Genomic DNA, 22,013 nt, shown 5'->3' on the forward strand with positions numbered 1-22,013 from the left:
CTCACAAAAAAAAGAAAAAAGAAGAGGATTGGCATGGATGTTAGCTCAGGGCTGATCTTCCTCACACAAAAACAACAACAACAAAAAAAAGAGTTAATACTAAAAGAAAAGATTGATACACCTGACTACATTAAAATTAACACCACAAATAGAGAAGACAAACCACAAACTGGGAGAAGCTATTGTAATAAATATATCTGACAATAAATCTATATCAAATTATACAAGAATTCCTACGTTAACTAGAAAAGGTCATTAGAAATATGAACAAAGGCATTCATGGGAAATCTGAAAGCAATAAAAAATGAAAAGAAATATTCGGGAACAGAGAAATGTCACTTTTTACCTACTAAATTGGCAAAAATTAAGAAATCTGACAACATCAACTGTTAGAAGGATGTGAATTAATGGAAACATTACACACTGCTGATCAACATGTAATTGGTACAACTTTTAAAAACAATTTGGCACTATTTTGTAAAGTTAAATCTTTGAATATCTCGTGACTTAGCAATTCCACTTTGAGGTATATAATCTGTAGCCCCTCAACATGGCAACTGGAGACAAGTGGAGGAACATTCAAAAGAGCACTGTTTCAATAACAAAAAAAAACTGGGAACAACCCAAATCACCTTATGTTCACAATGGAATGTTATACAGCAGTGAAAACAAAGAATTATAGCCAAACAGAGCAACATGTGGAGCTTAGAAACATAATGTTGAGTGAAAAAAGCAAATCCCATAATATCATGTACAGTAGGATATTTTTATAAAACTCAAAATAAAAAAAACCAATATACTGATTATGTAAAAATGTGATAAAACTGTTTTTATAAGCAATGGAACGATAACCACAAAATTCAAGAAAGTGGTTTCATCTGGAGAGGGGTGAGAGTGAATGGGATGGAGAGGACTCCAGAGGTAGGTGTAAGTTCTTGCTAACTTCTGTTTCTTGAATTGAGTAGTTTTTACACAAGCATTCATACATAATATAATGTTTTATAACTTATTTGTATTTTACACACAATCTTTTGTTTTTAACTATTATTTTACTACATTAAAAATGTAAAGAGGAAAAAATCTGAACATTAGTGATAATTTCAAATTTGAAAATAAAATCATCAAAAAAAGACTAGAAGAAAAAAATAGTTATATGATTTGCCCAATGTTTTGTCACACAATTTTTTTTTATTTGATTCTTATAATAAAGCTGGGAGTTTTGGGGGTCAGATATTAATTTAAGCAAGTTTGTTGAGGAAGAAGTCATGAGGTTAAGACAGACCAAATGGTTCCTCCCCAGTCATCAACTTGGTAAGCGATGGGTTAGGGCCTCTACTTGAAGGCTTAAGACTCTAAACCCTGTGCTGTTTCGAACAACCCAGCCCACGTCAAAATTGAGCATTGGCAAAAGTACAAAAAATACAGAAAATAGGACTATTCTTATGGGGAAATGTTGTTATCATGAGGAAACTGTCCACCGAGAAGGTGGAAAGGAGGGTGTGGCTTTCCAGAATGTTTCTATGAGAACATAACTTTTTTTTTTTTTAAAGATTTTATTTATTCATTTTTTTCCCCCCAAAGCCCCAGCAGATAGTTGTATGTCATAGGTTCACATCCTTCTAGTTGCTGTACGTGGGACTCGGCCTCGCGCTGGACGGAGAAGTGGTGCCTTGGGGCGCGCCCGGGATCCGAACCCGGGCCGCCAGCATCAGAGCGCGCACACTTAACCGCTAAGCCACAGAGCCGGCCCTGTGAGAACATAACTTATTGTCATAGAAGTATTCAAATCATCCGTCATGAACAAAAATAGGATATTTTACTTGTTGCTAAAAATCTGAGTCAGTTGCTTAGTTTCAAAACTTATTCACTTCTACAACAACCCTCACAACCTATCTATAAGCTATGAAGATAGCAGATAGAGTAGCTCTCTCTCCAGTTTACAAATGGAAAACAAAGCCAAAGAGAAGTGACCTGCCAACTGTTACTCACTTTTACAAACCAACCAGTGCCTCCCTAACCTCTTCACTGCTGCCTGCATCTCCTGGTTCCTCAGGGTGTAGATCATGGGGTTGAGCATGGGGGTCATGACCGTGTGGCTGATGGACACAGCCTTGTCCATGGAGAAGGGGGTGAAGGGCTGGGCATAGAGGTAAATGCTTGGAATGAAGACCATAGAAACCACGACAATGTGGGTGGTGCAGGTGGAAGCTGCCTTCCTCCTCGCCTGCCCTGAGTGGGACCTCAGCATCCCCAGGATGACTGAGTAGGACATCAGGAGGAGAAAGAAGCAGATGACATCCAACAACCCACTGTTGGAGATCATGAGGAACTCTAAGAGGGAAGTGTCAGTGCAGGCAAGTCTCAGCACTTGTGGAACATCACAGTAGAAGTTATCTAGGACGTTGGGGCCACAGAAAGGCAGTGGGAGCATGAGTGCCAGTTGGGAAATGGAATGGACGAAACCTACCACCCAGCCAGCCATTGCTAGCCCCACACAGAGCCGAGTGTTCATGATGGTGACATAGTGGAGGGGCCGGGAGATGGCAACAAGGCGGTCATAGGCCATTACTGAGAGAGAGAAGATCATGGCACCACCCAGAAAGTGGAAGAAGAAGATCTGGGCCATGCAGCCCTGGTAGGAGATAGTCTTCTCCTCTGAGAGGAAGTCCACTAACATCTTTGGGGCAGTGACTGAGGAGAAAGAGAGGTCTAAAATAGCCAGGTTTCCGAGCAGAAAATACATGGGTGTGTGGAGCCGGGAATCAGAGGTCACTGTGACCATGATAAGGAGGTTTCCAATGACAGTGGTGGTGTAGACAAATAGGAACACTACAAACAGGAAAAGCTGGAACTCCCGAGTCTGCGAGAGCCCAAGGAAGACAAATTCTGATACCCACGTGAGGTTCCCCGGTTCCATGGTGTCTTCTCCATACACCTAAAGAAAACGAACCACAGACAGATGTACGAAGTCACTTTTAGTGTCAGGGGCTCAAACTGAGTTGTCCAGGTTCAGATCATGAACATCCTCATGTGCAGATCATAATACAAGGTGCTGATTAAAAGGCCTTGTCTCTGGAGGGTCTGTAAGTTGGCGCTGCAATATACATTCATGAGATATCTTAAAGCCATCTAAAACATATGCAACCTGCTTTTGAAAGATTCAGTATAATATACTGGTGGGAAGACACTTGTCTTGGAGTCCGACAGATCTACAGTCAAATTTCCGGGCTTCTATATCCTTGAGATTTGACCTTGAGGAAGTTACTTAATCTCTCTGAGTCTCAGTTTCCACATCTGTAAGGTGGGAATAAAAACGTTTTCTTTATAGAACTGTCTAGGGGATTAAATAAAATAACACATAAAGTCCCTAGAACAGTGCTTGGAAATAAATGGTAATCACTTTCCTCTGTGTAGTCTCCTGCTCTAAAGACATCCTCCCTTCTTCCAGGCTCTAGTAAATTTTTCTACCAATCATTTTTCATGCAACATTTAACACACCATAATGTTAGTGAATCTTTCACATGTCTATGTTTTTCCTCCATAATTCAACTGTAAGCTCCCAGAAGGATAGATATGGATCTTATAATTTATTTGTGCCCCGTAGTGCCCATCCTTGCTGATAGTCAATACACAAAAAGCATGTGGTGCTGACTGCTGGTGGGTGAATAACTATAGGGTGAGTCCCCCACCTCCACCCATGTGGGTGGCCCCTTACTGATTGAGGACAAGACATATATGGTGTGTATGCTGAGACAAGAGAGAGAAGGAGGAGAGACATTCTTCGGACTAAGAAATAGATGATGAATATGGTATGAAAGGGATTTAAAGGACCCTTCTGAAAGGAACAAGAATTTTAGAAGATGTTACTGAATACAAGGGGAGCAGAAAAAGGAAGATGTTGAAATATGAGCAATGAAATAGACACGGGAATAAAGAAGGGAGATTAAGAGGAAGGGAGATGAAGGAATAGAGCGAGTGAAGGAAGGGGAAAGGAAGGGTGGTGGGGCCGGGGAGGGAATGGGACCAAAGAAGAGAAGGAGATGGAGGGTGAGAGAGAGAGGCGCACGGGCTTAGGAGGTAAGGGGCTTCCCCACTCTCCCTGCCTTGTCTCAATCTCCCATCCTTTCTCACTACAATCTACTATCTATTAGAGGTCATTTAAATCTCATCCGTCTGCTTCCATGTGCTTCCACCCCAGTCCATCTTCTACATAGCTGTCAAGGAGACTGTTCTAAACTCATATCTGATCGTGTTTCTCCCTCTCTATAATCTTTTAATGACTGGCCAGTGCCCACAGCTCAAAACTCAAACTCTTAGAAGCCACCTAGTATGCTTTGTAGATCAACTCAGGGTAGAAAAACATACTTATGTATGTGCATCCAACTCCCTCTCGGCATGTCACACAAAGCTATAAAATATAGCCTCCATCTACCATTCTAATCAGTATCCCTGTCACCCAGGAGCTGATTGCTCTTCAAGGAATTCGTAGCTTCTCACATATGCCATATGCTTGATTATTTCTGTGGCTTTGGTAATGAATTCTGTTTCCCGAAATACCTTCCACTACCTTCTCAACCTAGAAGTACTCAGACATCACCTTCTCTGTGACTCCTTCCCCTATTTCTCCCATGCAGAATCAATACCCCATCTCTCTGGGTTCCAGTAACATTTTATAAATGCCTCTCTTGTAGCATTTATCATTTTTTCTGTTGTTCTTCTTAACTAGATTGTAAATTCAATAACTTAGGAACCCCAGCACCTATACAAGAACTCTGAGTTAGCAGTTCCTCAAAAAGATCTTTGATAGGTTATTGTGTTAGTAGGTAACTTCGTGATCTTGTTTATGAAACTATGTGGAGAATTTTCTGGTGTGTTTCCTTATCCTTTGCTCTCAACATCCTCCCTCTAAATCATAGGGCCAATTCCCTGCTTGGTTGATAAAAGCCTGGATTCTCACATGCATCTGTTTTCAACATCCCATTTTCCCTGCATTACCTTCTGAGGCTCTCCTCACACTTAGACTTACTACTTTCAAGTCTATGTCACTTGTCTATTCTCCCCACCCTCCAGCAAGTGTTTCTGGATCCCTCCTACAGCTCATCTACAGGTCAAGAAACCCTGGTCTCTCACCTTTCCTCAGCCCAGAATGGAAGAGAGGCTTCAGGTCTTACATCTTCTTGGCGATCCTTTTCATCCCGCTTCGGTTTCCCAGTCACTGGCTGTACCTCAGGTACACTGCAATGGGTGTGACTCGAGAGGAAGAGGGGATCTCTTCAGGGAGAAACTATTGGACTGGGCTCAGGATGCAGAGCTGGGCTGATTACCACTGGGGACAAGGGAGCAATGGGAGTTGTTAAAAAGTTTCTAAATGTCTCAAAAACACATACACTTTGAGAAGTCTTCCTTGTGGGCCAAAAGTACCAAGGATAATGGAAATTTTAGAGATTTGCAGAATGTAGGACTCTCAGGCCAAGATCCAAAAGGACAAGAGTCTCTTCAAAAGAAACAGACTGTTTGGGAGTTTAAGAAGAACCCAGTCCTTAGACCAATGATTCTTCCGCTTTGAAGAGTCAGCTAGAGAGCTTGTTAAGGGCAGATTAGTGCGCCCCAGCCCCAAACCTTCTAATTCAGTTGGTCAACGGTAGGGCCAAGAATTTGCATTTGTAAGACGTTCTCAGGTGATGCTGATGCTCCTGTTCCTGGGACCACACATTAAGAACCACTGACTGTTTACTCAGCACAACAGATTTTTCTCTCTCTCTCGTGGAATCATCGAGATAACTGGTTGGATTTCTTTCTTTCTTCTCCTCCTCCTTCTCCATCTTCTCCTTTTCCTTTTCCTTTGACTTTAAACCTAATCGATCTTTACTTAAGGATGGTCACAGATGGGAAATGTTTGTGTACTACAATGGAAACTTATTACCCTGTAAACCTTGTCCTTTATTTGCCAACCAGACCCCAATGTTGATTCACCACCCATATCCAAGTCTACTCACATCATCTCTACAATGCTAGCATTCTTTACATGGAATTATTGCTATCTCTAATACAAGGGTTGGTACAGGAAACCCATATATTTTCTCATTATGAGGAATTGATCAAAACTGGAATTAACTGGCAATGTAATCTTGATGTGCTATAAAGACTGTCTAATGTCTTAGAGTTCTCCGATCTATATAGGGTTTCCAGGTTGGTCTGAATTCTTTCACTGCATTGTTCTACTTGGCAAAATAAACTATCTGCCTCTGGTAAATAAGAACACAATGTGAAGCTCTTCCAACATACAAGAGATATAGATTTTTTAGAAACATTAATTCTTGTTTAGAGCTTTAGTCCTTTTTAAAATTGAGTCACTTGGAAAAGTAGCCTGAATTGATTCTGCGGAAGAAGACAGGATTTGTCGATCTCATTGCTTATCGTGTGGGTGATTTTGAGTTCTGATTCTGATTCAGCTTTCAGTGAGGGAAACCTGATATGTTCCAGTTTATAGATTTCCCATGTCCAGATATGTGTGGCTCTATAAAATGTCTACCCCCTAACCTCATCTGGTCACTGCATCCACAAGCCAGCATATTGATTTCCAAAGAACCCAATGGGAAGAATGGAGTAATTATGCTAAAAACCCAGTCATGGAAACAGAGCTGAGAAAATTATTTTCCTATGTGCCACATATCTAAGAAAATAACTATTTCTCAGACTTAACTATTGTTACAACTTCACACTGTTAAATGGATGCAGGATATATATAGAAGGAACTTCCTTTATGTTCTCATTGAGGGAGCCTAGCATCATTGATAATTAACACTTCTCCCCTTGTGATGGTCAGTTTTATGTGTCAGCTTGACTAGTCTATAATTCCCAGTTATTCAATCAAGCACTAATGTAGGTGTTGCTGGGAAGGTATTTTGTAGATGTGATTGATGTCCATAATCAGTTGATTTTAAGTAAAGATTATCCTAGATAATCTGGATGTGCCTGAGTCGATAAATTAAAGGCCTTAAGAGCAGAATTGAGGTTTCCTTGAAGAAGGTGAAATTCTGTACTGCAGCTTCATGCCCAAGAGATCCAGACTGCCCTTCCTGATGCCTGCCCTACAGATTTCATACTTGCCTAGCCAGTTTCACAATCACATGAGCCAATCCCTGCAATACATCTCTTAATATATATGTCCATATCCTACTGGTCCTGTTGCTCTGGTGGACCTCTGACTGATACACCACTTTTTATGGATCATATGTGACGTAAACATCTCAGTCGAAGTTGATTGAGGTCTTTTCCTCCTTACACTTCGATCATCCCTGAGCTTGATTATAGATACCACAGAAATGGCAAGATGTAGGGATTAATAAGGCTGAGAAGTGACGTATTCTCCAGATCAGAATAAATCTATCACTGAAATGATTTAAGCCTTCTCTCAACCACTTTTAAGAGAGCTGTTTCCGCTAATGCTATCTAATCTCAAAATGATTACAAAGCATTTCTTGACCGGAATGTACAGATCCTAAGGAACTAGATGCCTAACTATCTTGGTTCAATGTAAAAGTATTGATGGGAAGTCAAAAAATAATGGTAAATGGGAATGTGTGAAGGAACTAACATTAATTGAACACCTACTATATGCCAAGTACTGTGCTGGATGGTTCACATTTACTCATTGGTCCACACAACACTCTGGGGAATTATGTAAGCTTTACAGCTAAAGAAGTAGAGGCTCAGTGATGTCCAAAAGGAACACAACAATACTAGTTAGAGCCAACATTTGAACGCCATGGCTCAAAGCCTGTTATGGTCCCACTATACTATTGAAGACAGCACCAGAACATAAGGAACATTTTTAATTTAAGCCACTTACGAACAACTTATTTTTAATTTTTCTTTAAATTCTCTATAGTGGAAGAGATTGCACCAACACATTTAGTGTCAATAAATTTAGATTTGAGTCAAATTTATGTCATAGAAACAGCAGAGTTTCTGCAAGGGATGTCTTCAGGGTATAAATTCTCATGGATATAGCCATATGCATTTAAATGGGAGTATTTATCAAGAAATTCAGTTAAGAATCGAGCACTTTGTGCTCTGGAATGATCATTTGTAAGACAAGTCTGGGGAAATTTTCTCACATTTCTTCTTTCTGGGTCAACATTATAGATTATTATTAGCATTTCTGTGCTTCCTACCACTCTTAGAATTGATATTCTGGGTCACATAAAGAAAAATTTTCATAAATTAAAAAAAGGGATTCAAGACAATTTGTCAAAAAATTAAACCACTAAATGACTTCCAGTCGTTTATAAATGGAATCAATAGATTCAAAGGGCACATTGTGTGCCAGGAAAAATTGATAAATATCACTGAATGCTAAGACATAACTGAATAAAGTTACAGAACTCCAATGATAAAGAAAGAATTCTATAGTCTTCAATAGAAAAAAGATGAAGTCACATATAGGGAGAAAAATCAGGCTGGCCTCAACTTCTCAACAGCCCTAGAACACAGAGCAACATCTACAAAGACCAAAGAAAATAAAGTATGATCCAAAGATGTTTGCCATGTCAAATTGCCATTTATATGTACAGGCCATGAACAAATATTTTCCAGCATTTAACTCAGAAAATACAGTTCTCATGAATCTTTCTTGAAAAACCCACCTTGGAACAAACCCTAGTCAACCAAGATATTAATGGGAATGCAAATGGTCTCTCCACCTGGATGCTTGGGCTTTCTCACAGCATGGTAGCTAGTTTCCGAGAGTGGACATTCCAAAGAAGACTCGTTAGAGTCTGTATTGCCTTCCATGACCTAATCTCAGAGGTCACAGGAGCCACTTCCACCATGGTCATAAGCCATTCCAGACTCAAGGGGAGGAAACAAAGATTCCACCTCTCAATGGGAAGAATGTCAAAATCATATTGTGAGGAAGAGCACGTGGAATGGAAGCTACTGCTGCAGCCATCTTGGGAAAATGCTGTATGCCACAAACCATACTTTCAATTTCCAGGAATTTTTCTCAGTCTCTGATTGTACCTTTCTAAAATGGCATCCTATTCTTGTTTCATGAAAACAACAATCTCTCTCATCTCTTTGTGAATATTAATTGTAGAGTTTTTAAAAAAGTTTCCTGTTCTGTGTCTTGACTATATCAATGTTAATATCCTGGCTGTGACCATTGTATTATAGTTTTGCAAGATGTTACTCTTGGGAAATATTGGGTAAAGGGTACGTGAGATCTCTATTGTTTCTTACAACTTTGAGTGAATCTGTAGTTATCTCAAAATAAAACATTCAATTTAAAAACATTTTTTAGAGTTTTCTTCTAATGCTTGAACTGTCTCTGTTTTCTTGGAGTTCCTTTGTCTCAGTTTTATCTTTTCTTTTGGTGTCCATGTTCTATATTGGACATTTTCTTCAGATGTCTAGTGATTTCTGGTTAGACATTAGTATTTAAAACTGAACCACTAAAATGCTGATTGGAAGCATGAGCAGGGCTGGAGGAGTTGTAGGCCTCTCTTTAGGATGATCAGGTAGGTTGTACTGTCAGAAGATCCCTGAATGTCAGTTCGGGAAGATGGCCTGGACTGTATATCTGGGGCAGTTTAGTATAGATAAATAAAATCCTTCTGATTGTTTGGCAAGGACTTAGATATTGGAGTTCTGCAGTAGGGTGGGGGAGAGCACTAGGACTGGGACGTTCTCTCTGGCCTGGATATGCACTCTCCACTTCACCTTAGTCTTCACAGGGCCCACTTAACTTATCCCTCTTATATGTCGGCTTCTACAGTCATTTGATTTTATAACCTCTGGTTATGACAGACTTTGCTCATTGTCAGGATTTTAGACTCAGGCCAATTGTGTCTCTTCCTGCTGCCAGGAGCTTATACCTATATGGTAGACAAGGATGATTGCCATTCCCAACCCCCTACTTTCTGGCTGAAAAAGCGAGAGATTAACCTTTCCATTCTCCTTTATAGTCTAGGCTGACCAAATGACCAAGTTCTGGCCAAGGAATCAAGGAGAATTCTGATGGAGTGCTTCTAGGATAATTTTTCTCCCCTGGTAAAAAGAGGGGGAAAAAAGCACATGGATGCCTCTCCTCTTCCTTCTTGCTGAATTATTTGAATATAAAGACATGGTGATCCAAATTGGAAAGGAAGAAGTGAAACTGTCACTATTTGCAGATGACATGATTTTATATATAGAAAACCCTAAAGAATCCACCAGAAAACTTTTAGAAGTAATAAACGAATATGGGAAAGTTGCAGGATACAAAATCAACATACAAAAATCAGTTGCATTTCTGTACACTAACAACGAAGTAGCAGAAAGAGAAATTCAGAATACCATCCCATTTACAATTGCAACAAAAAGAATAAAATACCTAGGAATAAACTTAACCAAAGAGGTGAAAGATCTGTACACGGAAAACTATAAAACATTTCTGAAAGAAATTGAAGAAGACACAAAGAAATGGAAAGATATTCCGTGCTCTTGGATTGGAAGAATTAACATAGTTAAGATGTCCATACTTCCCTAAAGCCATCTATAGATTCAATGCAATCCCTATCAAAGTTCCAACAACATTTTTCACAGAAATAGAACAAAGAATCCTAAAATTTATATGGAACAACAAAAGACCCGAATAGCTAAAGGAATCCTGAGAAAAAGAACAAAGCTGGAGGTATCACACTCCCTGATTTCAAATATACTACAAAGCTGTAGTAACCAAAACAGCATGGTACTGGCACAAAAACAGACACACAGATCAATGGAATAGAATCGAAAGCCCAGAAATAAAGCCACACATCTATGGACAGCTAATCTTTGACAAAGGAGCCAAGAACATGCAATGGGGAAAAGAAAGTCTCTTCAACAAATGGTGTTGGGAAAACTGGACAGCCACATGCAAAAAAATGAAAGTAGACCCTTACCTTACACCATACACAAAAATTAACTCCAAATGGATTAAAGACTTGAATGTAAGACCTGAAACTGTGAAACTTCTAGAAGAAAACATAGGCAGTACGCTCTTCGACATCAGTCTTAGCAACATCTTTTCAAACACCACATCTGACCGGGCAAGAGAAACAATAGAAAAAATAAACAAATGGGACTACATCAAACTAAAAAGCTTCTGCACAGCAAAGGAAACTATCAACAAAACGAAAAGACAACCTAACAATTGGGAGAAGATATTTGCAAACCATACATCTGATAAGGGCTTAATCTCCAAAATATATAAAGAACTCATGCATCTCAACAACAAAAACTACCAACCCAATTAAAAAATGGGCAAAAGACCTGAACAGACGTTTCTCCAAAGAAGATATACAGATGGCCAACAGACACATGAAAAAGATGTTCAAAATCACTAACTATCAGGAAATGCAAATCGAAACTACAATGAGATATCACCTCACGCCCGTCAGAATGGCTATAATTAACAAGACAGGAAACAACATGTGTTGGAGAGGTTGTGGAGAGAAGGGAACTCTCATACACTGCTGGTGGGAGTGCAAACTGGTGCACCCAATATGGAAAACAGTATGGAGCTTCCCAAAAAAATCAACGATAGAACTACCATATGATCCAGCTATTCCACTGATGGGTATTTATCCAAAGAACTTGAAAACACCAATTTGCAAAGGTACATGCACCCCTGTGATCATTGCAACCTTACTCACGAGAGCCAAGACTTGAAGCAACCTAAAGTGCCCATCAAGGGACGAATGGATAAAAAGCTGTGGTATATATATACCATGGAATACTACTCAGCCATAAGAACGATGAAATCCAGCCATTTGTGCCAACATGGATGGACATTGAGGGCATGATGCAAAGTGAAATAAGTCAGAGGGAGAAGGTCAAATACCGTATGATTTCCTTCATTAAGTAGTAGATAATAACAACAATAAACAAACACATAGGGACAGAGATTGGATTGGTGGTTACCAGAGGGGAAGGGGGAGGAGGAGGTGAAAGGGATAATTGGGTACATGTGTGTGGTGATGGGTTGTAATTAGTATTTTGGTGGTGAACATGATGTAATCTATGCAGAAATAGAAGTACAATGATGTACACCTGAAATTTTTACAATGTTATAAACCAATGTTACTGCAATAAACAAAAATTTAAAGACATGGTGACTGTCAGCTTGGCAGCCACATGACCATCATGAGGGGAAAAGCAAGGAATTGTAGAGCAGCCAACCCAGAGCCCTAAAATGTTTAAGCTGCTGAATCAACCAACTCTGGAACTGCCTATCTTCTAGTCTTCTTTTTAAGTGAGATAATAATTTCCTCATTATTTAAACCGCTGTTATTTGGTCATGCTGCTGATTGCAACCAAAGGCATCCTTATGGATATGTATTTCAAAGGGGATAATCATTGTTTTCTAAAGAGTTCACACCCCCAGTGCAGCAGTGTGTCATATGGTGAGCACCACATTTTAAGGAGGATGTTGTCATAGGAGAGTCAACACCGAAGAGATGGCCAGGATGGTGGAATCAGGAAACTTGTCACAATGGGAACCATTGAAGGACTTCAGATGTTGCATCTGGAGAAGACACAAATGAAGGGTGAGAAAAGTATCATCAGTTAATTAAAGGAAACTAATGTGAAAGGAGAAAACGCTTTTGAGGGACCACATGGATTAAATATGACACTCAGTCCATTTTCTCTCCCCTCATCTCCAAAGGTCCACTGGGAATAGGGAGAAATGTGTGAAATGGGGGCAAGGAGGAGATGTGGAGAAAGGGTAAGCTCAGAGTTGCCATGATGGCTTCAACAGAACTCAAGAAGAGCCTATAACTTTTATTTGTCGGATGGGATAGTTGCTGGGAGGGAAGAGGGAACAACAAGGCTTCTTCATTATCTTCTTAACTTTGGTTCAACATGATAGATTGCCCGAGACTTTAAGAAAATGACACATTCCTCAGGAATGGAGAAAATAAATATAAGATACAGAGGCAGAAATAAAAAGTAGATTCTGAAATTCACAGGGAAAGAACAGAGGGCAGGAAAAGGTAGAAATGCCTCTCTTGTGTAAGATACTATTCAAGTGCTGGGAAGATTTAAAGATGAATAAAGCACGGCCCCGGCCCTCAAGGAGCTCTCAATCCAGTGCGGGAAGTCAAAGAGAAAGGCGAAAGCCCACAGGGTGCTCGCCTTGGACTGAACTCACTACCTCAAATCTGGAACCATAATAGCCATGGCCCTGCCCTCTCTGGCCTTGGTCCCCAACCATACATCATCCTCCTCCAGCCATTTCATCCAAACGATGTAGATTGTATTGGGAAGAAAGAAGGAAATTTTGCAGATTATCCAAGGAGCATTTGGTAGAGAAGGAACAAATCCAGAGGACAAATGTTCCTTATGAGAAACATTTCAACAATGTTAAAAGCAGGACACTTCCTAAGTACCACAGTGGGGAATGAAGCAGAAAGGCAGGGCGCAGAAAAGAATGTGATTGTTCCAGACTTAAGATGAAACTGTTCACCATTCAGCACAGAACTTCATCCACACATGAGGAACTCTCTAGGTTTCCCCTTGTGGTTGTTTGAGACCCTGAGGTTCAAATGCCATCCATATCTGCTGCCTCTCAACTTGGAGTGAGAGGAACCAGGTTCCCGGCCAACCTCTGCCACTCAATCGCTGTTCCTCATGGAGCAAGTCACTTCTCTCTGACGTTTCTCATCTGTAAAACTGTTTAATTCTAATAGTAATCTATTCACTGTCAGTTGTATGAGAATGAGATAAAAGTGTGCAAGTGCCTAATACAGTACCTGACACAGGAGGAGGTCCATAGAAATATTAGTTTAATCTCAATTGTCACACTCTATAAAGACTTTCTTCTATTTTTCACATGGGAAACAAAAGTTCAGAGAGAAGTTTGATCATTTATAGTCACCCATTTTAAGTTCAGTCCCTGCTGAGATCACTGCGCGCTTGCTTAATCTCTTCACGGCTGCCTGCATCTCCTGATTCCTCAGTGTGTAGATCATGGGGTTGAGCATGGGGGTGATGACCGTCTGGCTGATGGACACAGCCTTGTCCATGGGGAAGGGGGTGAAGGGCCTGAAGTAGACATAGATACAGGGAACGAAGATCATAGACACCACGATGATGTGGGCGGTGCAGGTGGAAGCTGCCTTCCTCCTCGCCTGCCCTGAGTGGGACCTCAGCATCACCAGGATGACAGTGTAAGAGATCAGAAGGAGGAGGAACCAGATGAGGACCAGCATCCCACTGTTGGAGATCATGAGGAACTCCAGGAGGGAGGTATCTGTGCAGGCAAGTCTCAGCACCTGTGGAACATCACAGTAGAAGTTATCCAGGACGTTGGGACCACAGAAAGGCAATGGGAGCATCAGAGCCAGCTGGACAATGGAGTGGACAAAGCCCCCTCCCCAGGCAGCCAGCACCAGCCCCACACAGAGCTGAGTGTTCATGATGGTGACGTAGTGGAGGGGCCGGGAGATGGCTATGTAGCGGTCATAGGCCATCACTGAGAGAAAGAAGAGAGTCCCACCGCCCAAGAAGTGGAAGAAGAAGATCTGGGCCATGCAGCTCTGGAAGGAAATTCTCTTCTTCTCAGAGAGGAAGTCCACCAGCATCTTTGGGGCAGTGACAGAGGAGAAAGAGAGATCAAAGACAGCCATATTTCGGAGCAGAAAATACATGGGTGTGTGGAGCCGGGAATCAGAGGTCACCGTGACCATGATGAGGAGGTTTCCCACAACAGTGGTGGTGTAGACAAACAGGAACACCAGAAACAGGAGAAGCTGGAGCTCCTGAGTCTGTGCGAGCCCCAGGAAGACAAATTCTGATACCCACGTGAGGTCCCTGCTTCCATGGTGTCTTCTCCATACACCTAAAGAAAACAAACCACGTATATAGATGCATGAAGTCACTACCTGCCCTTTAGGTTTTCTGGAGCTCAGAACCAAGTTGTCCAGGTCCATGACATGGGAATTCTTAAATGCAGAGCATAACACCATGTGCTATTAAGTGGCCTTGTATCTGGAGTGTTTACAAGTTCGTGCTGGAATATACATACATGAGATATCTTAAAGCCATCTAGAACATGTGAAATCTGCTTTTCAAAGATTCAATGTAATATACAGGTGGGAAGACATTTGAAATCCAACAAACTTCTAGTCAAATTTCAGAGCTTCTATTTCTTTGAGATTTGACCTTGAGTAAGTTACTTAATCACTCTGAGTCTCGGTATCCACATCTGTAAGGTGGGAATAAAAATGTTTTCTTTATAGAACTGTCTCGGGATTAAATAAAATTACACATAAAGTCCCTGGGACAGTGCCTGGAAATAAATGGTAATCACTCTCCTCTGTATAGTCTCCTGCTCTAAAGACATCCCCCTTTCTTCCAAGCTCTAGTAAATTTTGTAGCAACCATTTTTCATGCAACATTTAACACACCATAATGTGAAGGAACCTTACACGTGTATATGTTTTTCCTCCATAATTCAACTGTAAGCTCCCAGAAGGATATATATGGATCTTATAATTTATTAGTGCCCCATAGTGTGCATCCTTGCTGATAGTCAATACTCAAAAAGCATGTGGTGTTGACTGCTGGTGGGTGATTAGCCATTAAGTACACCCCCCACCCCCACCAATGTAGGTGGCCACTCCCTGAGTGAAGACATGACATACATGGTGTGTATGCTGAGACAAGAGTGAGAAGGGAAAGAGACATTCTCTGGACTAAGAAATAGATGATGAATATTGTATGAAGGGGACTCGGAGAGCTCTTCTGAAAGGAACAAGAATTTTAGGAGATGTTACTGAATACAATGGTGGAAGACAAAGAAAGATGTTGAAATAAGAGAAATGAAATAGACAAGAGAATAAAGAAGGGAGATTAAGAAGAAAGGAGAGAAGGAATACAGCAAGCAAAGGAAGGAGAATGGAAGGGTGGTGGGGCCAGGGAGGGAATGGGACCACAGGTGGAGAAGGAGATGGAGAATGAGAGAGAGAGGGGCATGAGATTAGGGGGTTAAGTGGCCTCCACACTCCCCCTGACTTGTCTCAATCTCCCATCCTCTCTCACTACAATCTATTATCCAGTCATTTTAATCTCATCCTTCCATGTGCTTCCACTCCAGTCCATCTTCTACATAGCTGCCAAGGAGACCTTTCTAAACTCGGATCTGATCATGTTTCTCCCTCATTATAATCTTTTAATGATAGCTTAAAACTCAAACTCTTAGAAGCTACCTAGTATTCTTTGTAGATCAATTCAGGGTAGAAAAACATACTTATGTATGTGCATGCAACTCCCTCTCAGCATGTCACACAAAGCTATAAAATGTAGCCTCCATCTACCATTCTAATCAGTATCCCTGTCACCCAGGAACTGATTGCTCTTCAAGGAATTCATAGCTTCTCACATATGCCATATGCTTGGTTATTTCTGTGGCTTTGGTAATGAATTCTGTTTCCTGAAATACCTTCCACTACCTTCTCAACCAAGAAGTACTCAGCTATCACCTTCTCTGTGACTCCTTCCCCTATGTTAAGAGAGGTTCGGGGATTCGATCGGAGACGTAAAAGACACTTTCCACTCCAAACAAATGGACTGAGGTATATTTTATTATATAGAGGATAGTAAAGGTGACAGTCTGCAAACAGATCCAAATAGGTCAAATATTAAGAGGCAAAAAACATCAGCCCGACTGGAAAGGGAAAATACCCACATCGGCTGAAGAGAAATGACACAAATCAACCAGAAAGAGAAACACCAGGTTAACCAAAAAGAGAACACATCAAATCAATTACTTCATATCAAATCAATTACTTCACATCAAATCAGTTACTCACAACATCCACGCCCCACTGCCGGGAGAGCTCTGTCAATCGACGCGGCTGGGCAAGGATCACACGTCCTGGGCAAGGTGTCCCTTCCACAGGTGGAACTCTCTCTAGGTGGAACTCTCCCTGAGGCTCAGTTTCCAGCAGTTTTTATACCATCAGTAATTTTCAGAGTAAGCAATTACAGAGTTTGCAGAGCAAGCATTTAGTGTTTCCATGTACAAATGGTTATCAGTGGCGTACGTGCACTGAGCCCCCTGGCTAACGTCCCAGCCCAGTAGTTGCGCACGTGCATTGTTCTCTTTGGTTATCGTCCTAGCCCGGCACAGATGGCCAGTCCATTCCGGGCCAGGACGCTCCAAGAGCCTTGAAATGTTACAACTTGCAACTCTCTCCGTGGGAGAAAGGCCAGTTCCCGGGAAAAGGCCAGTTCCCACCACACAGAAAGCAGCTTTGTATTTCTTTTTTGTGCTGGTGGCTGTAGGTCAATGGAGCGGCCAAACATGGCTGTACTCATGTCAAGACATATTCGGCCGTGGCCGTCTCCATTAACCATAAGACACAGTATGCACAGACAATGAACTTTGTACGCAAGTACATAAGGCACATCCAAGAATCCAAAATCCAATGACTACAATAATTATAAAACTATCTCGCAATAAAGGACCCAAACCCCAAGGTAACCAATCAAACAACCCCTTAGAATATGAAATGTTATTAACTTGATCTTGCAAATCATGTACAGCATCAAAGATAACATTAGATAAGATAACACTTAGGCCTAACAAATTAGCTTGCAGAAGTCCAGACCAGCCCCCATCACGGAGGGTAGCAGAAGGCAGGGTAATAGAGAAATTATAACTAGTTCTCCGTGACTGGTCAGATATAGGCTTATACTGAGAGATTGCTTGATGTTTCTGAGACCAAATTTCTCGGCCATTCATAGTCCAGGTTATAGGTCCCACTGGTGTAGAGCAGTTGGTCCAGCAGTGCAGGGTCAAAGGTTGTCCTACGGAGACATTAGTTGGCATGTAGGTCTGCAGCAGACATGGAAGTGCAGCACAGCATAGCAAACACAGCAGGAATATCTATTCACGCAAAGAAACAGAATTTTTAGGAACATGATATAATTGTTTATTTCCTGGATACATTACTATGAGCGTTGCAGTGGGCCCTTGGGCCACTACTTCTGCGGCACGTGGAGCCGCATTGGGTGGATGTGTCACCCACACCTTTGCTCCAGGTTTCCATCCATCTGTAGACCCAAATCCTTGCATTCCTCTTTTAGTTAATTCACTTGGAGGTTGTCCTTGTGACACATTTGGAGTCAGGAGGAAGCACCAATAATTGTCCCACTCGTTCCCCAGACTCTACAGTTAGTACTGTGTCACTACCATTATATAATATAAATTTTATTTCTCCTTGATAATCTGGATCAATAACTCCTCCTAGTACATCAATACCTTTTGCTGCCAGTCCAGAGCGTCCTTTTAACAAACCAAAGGTATTTTTGGGAAATTGTACCCCTATCCCAGTAGGGACTATAGACTGCTTCTTAGGGGCAATTGAATAGAATGTACAGTAGATAAATCCAATCCAGCCGCTTGGGCGGTGGCACGAAAAGGCGGTTTAGCAGACTGAGTCAGGGGCCAATAGGTTAAGGTCATAAGCTCATGGGTGGCGGCTGCCACTTCTGTAATCTTTGCTGGTAACAACCTTGACAGAGGAGTCTCATTAGGGCCTAATGGCCTGTTATTTAACACATTTAGAGCAGTACTTAGATGGTTGTGCCACCCCTTTAATGAGCCATGACCAAGTTTCCTCAATTGTTGTTTAAGCAATCCATTCGTTCGTTCTATGAGGCCTGCAGCTTGGGGGTAATAAGGTATATGATAAATCCATTCTATATAATTTTCCTTGGTATAGGTTTGAATCAACTTACCTGTAAAGTGGGAACCGTTGTCACTCTGAATTTGCCTTGGTGTTCCATAATATAACTTGATTATATCTAATAATTTTATGGCACTCTGTTGGGTGGCCACTTTAGCTGGTATAGCCAATAAATAACCAGAATATGTATCAACAGCAGTGCAGGCATAAGTATATCCACAAGAATTTGGCAATGGTCCGATAAAATCTATTTGCCAGGTATGGGCGGGAAATAATCTCTTTTGGATATGACCTTGGTAGGGGTGTGGAACTCCCCGTTTATTTAACTGTTGGCATAACTGACATTGTTGTACTGCAGTGGCAATATCATCATGGGTGACAAGGATTCCCCTTTGTTGTGCCCACCTGTATGAAGCTTGTTCTCCCAAGTGTCCACTCTTTTCGTGGACCCATTGTGCTAAGCCTGGGTTGTGCGTTGCACGGATCTGCACCAGCTGATTAGCATGAGAATTATGCTTTCGTTCTGCAGAAATTAAAAAACTGTGAGCATCAACATGAAATACAGTAACAATTGTATTTTGACACCATAACCATATGTCTTCCCATAATTTCTTTCCCCATATTTCTTTATCATTAATTTTCCAATCATGTTTTTTCCATTGTGGCATCCACGTTGCCAAACCTTGTGCCACTGCCCACGAATCAGTATATATATGACATTGTTGCCCCTGTTCTTGTTGAAGTGCCTGATACACCGCATAGAGTTCAGCATATTGGCTACTCATATTATCTCCGGTGGTGACAATTGTTTGTTGGGTGGATGGGTTATAGGCAACTGCTTTCCATTTCCGTGAGCTTGATATCATTTTGGCAGAACCATCTGTAAACCACGTATGGTTTTGTTGTTCTTCAGTCAATTGATCATATGAGACACCCCATTTAACAGGAGATTCTGTTATATCAGTCTTAGGTGACACAGTTGGCTCACTGCTATATTGAGACACTTGTTCATGCAATAGAGACAACCCCTTTGGGCCAGGTTTGGCCCGGTCTTGAATATACCATTTCCATTTGATAATATTAAATTCTTGTGCTTGTCCAATTTTATGAGTAACAGGCGTGCTATGAATCCATTGCATGATGGGTATTTGGGGTCGCATAATTACCTCATGTCCCAGGGTAAGGCTTTCTGAGTCTATTAGAGCCCAATAGCAGGCTAACAACTGTTTTTCAAAAGGACTATATCTTTCACTGGAACAGGGAAGCTTGCGACTCCAAAATCCCAGAGGATAACGTCGGGCACCTTGTTTTTGCCATAGACTCCAGCTGGCATACTGATCAATGACATCTACCTGTAACTCAATGGGTCCCGGTTTAATTGGCCATAGATCTAAAGCAGTCTGAATAGCATGCTTGGCTGCTTCAAAAGCTTCTTTTTGTTCCATTCCCCGTTCAAATTCATATTTTTTCCTGGTAACTTTATATAAAGGTGCAAGGAGCCGACTTAAATGTGGAATATGTGCCCTCCAAAATCCAAATAATCCAATAAATTTTTGTGCTTCCTTTTTGTTGCGGGGTGCTGCAAAATCTAATATCTTTTGTCTAGCTTTAGGTAAAATTTCTTGTTTTCTATTATTCCAAAGTATTCCCAAAAATTTAACGCTTGAACGTGGGCCCTGAATTTTAGCTGGATTAGTTTTCCATCCATCCTCCTCAAGTGTGTCCATTACTTTTTCTAACTGTTGTTGTACCTTTTCTTCTTCATTTCCTTGGATCATAATATCATCTATATAATGTACTATTTGGACATCATCAGAAGCAGGTACCTTTGCCAAGGTCTCAGCAACCTGTCGATGGCAGATAGTGGGACTATGCACATATCCCTGAGGAAGTCTAGTAAAGGTATATTGTTGTCCCAGGCATGTGAAAGCAAACTGTTCTTGGACACTTTTAGGTATAGGTATGGTGAAAAAGGCATTAGCCAAGTCTATGACTGCATACGAAGTGCCTGGATAACATTGCACTTTTTCTATAAGAGTAATCAAATCAGGGACGGCCGCTTGAATAGCCGGAGTCACTTTGTTTAGCTCTCTGTAATCTACAGTCATTCTCCATGTCCCATCACCTTTTTTAACAGGCCAGATAGGATTATTCCAGGCTGTAGTTACTCTGCGAAGGACTTTTACAGCCAAATAATCTTCTATGGTCTCAGATATTTCTTGTTGTCCTCCAGGGATGCGATACTGTCTTTGATTGATCACTTGCGTGGCAGGTGGAATTTCTACTTCATGATGCAAACATCCCACAATTACAGCATTAATATGAAAAGACAAAGCTCTAATAGCAAATTGGTATTGTCCATCAGCCAAATTTAATGTCAATCCTTTTAGAATATCAATCCCAATTATATTTTCTGGTATTGGTACAATCATAACTAGATATGTGCGCCGGGGTAGTTGCCCAATTTGCATAGAAAGATTAGTGGTAACTGCCTGGATTTCTTTTCCTCCCAATCCAGTTATCAGAATTGATGTACCTTGAAACTTAGTTGGATTCCCATAGATAAGGGTGGCCTCTGCCCCTGTATCCACAAGTGCCTTCACACTAGTTGTAGATCCATTCTTCCAAAATATTTTAATTGGTACATGTGGTCTAATATCTTTTTTTATGGTGGCACTAATCGATACAGAGGTTTGGCCTTCCCCTCAATCACATAAGTCAGCAAGAAGAGGATCCAAGGGAGGAGGTGGTGCACTAGGTGCAGTAGGCACTGAGTTGGAAGCATTCTCTATATTGTCCCTTCTATTCACTTGTTTTACATTCAGCCCTTTTTCTTTATATACTTTCCATAATTCTTTAGTGTCAACTCCATCAATCTGGGCTTTGGGTACTCCTGCCCGGAGTAGGGCCAAAAACATATCACCTCGAGTCATTTTATCTTTTTTAAAGAATGTTTTTCTTTTTTCCCTTCTTGGAGAGTTTTCAGTTGTCTGCCAGTCTCCCAAGTCTGCTAGCTGCATAATCTTACCTGCAAGTGTTGATATAGGGCTTTCAGTTTCATTCATGAGAAGGGTTGTAATTATTTGTTTGTATGCCGGAGGTGCAGTTTTTATCAACTTGTTTCGCACCTGGACACTTAAAGTCATTTCATTTAAAGCTTCACCACACCCCAGAAACACAGCCCGTTTCATGGTTTCTTCTCTCATCTTTTGGACACAATCTTTTAAAGTATACCATGGTCTATTAGTGTCTGGCCACATATCATCCGTGGGGTATTTATCTTGAGCTCCTTTT

At 41.1% G+C, this 22,013-nt stretch overlaps 2 protein-coding genes across 2 annotated transcripts; both read right to left on the reverse strand.

Annotated features, from left to right (window-relative positions):
- Positions 1 to 1,981: 1,981 nt before the first annotated feature.
- Positions 1,982 to 2,917, reverse strand: LOC106802506 (olfactory receptor 4D2-like). Its single transcript, XM_014790623.1, has one exon. It carries the CDS (start codon positions 2,915 to 2,917, stop codon positions 1,982 to 1,984), a length of 936 nt encoding a protein of 311 aa, XP_014646109.1.
- A 10,972-nt stretch (positions 2,918 to 13,889) lies between these two features.
- Positions 13,890 to 20,680, reverse strand: LOC106802505 (olfactory receptor 4D1-like). Its single transcript, XM_087441879.1, has 2 exons — positions 20,471 to 20,680; positions 13,890 to 14,838 (listed from the first exon to the last, which is right to left on the reverse strand). The coding sequence occupies exons 1-2, from the start codon at positions 20,482 to 20,484 to the stop codon at positions 13,890 to 13,892; spliced, it is 963 nt and encodes a 320-aa protein (XP_087298005.1). The 5' UTR covers positions 20,485 to 20,680.
- Between the last annotated feature and the right edge of the window lie 1,333 nt (positions 20,681 to 22,013).

Source organism: Ceratotherium simum, chromosome 16, assembly GCF_057802395.1.
Source record: "Ceratotherium simum simum isolate JZ-2026a chromosome 16, ASM5780239v1, whole genome shotgun sequence".
In the NCBI taxonomy this organism is placed as follows: domain Eukaryota; kingdom Metazoa; phylum Chordata; class Mammalia; order Perissodactyla; family Rhinocerotidae; genus Ceratotherium; species Ceratotherium simum.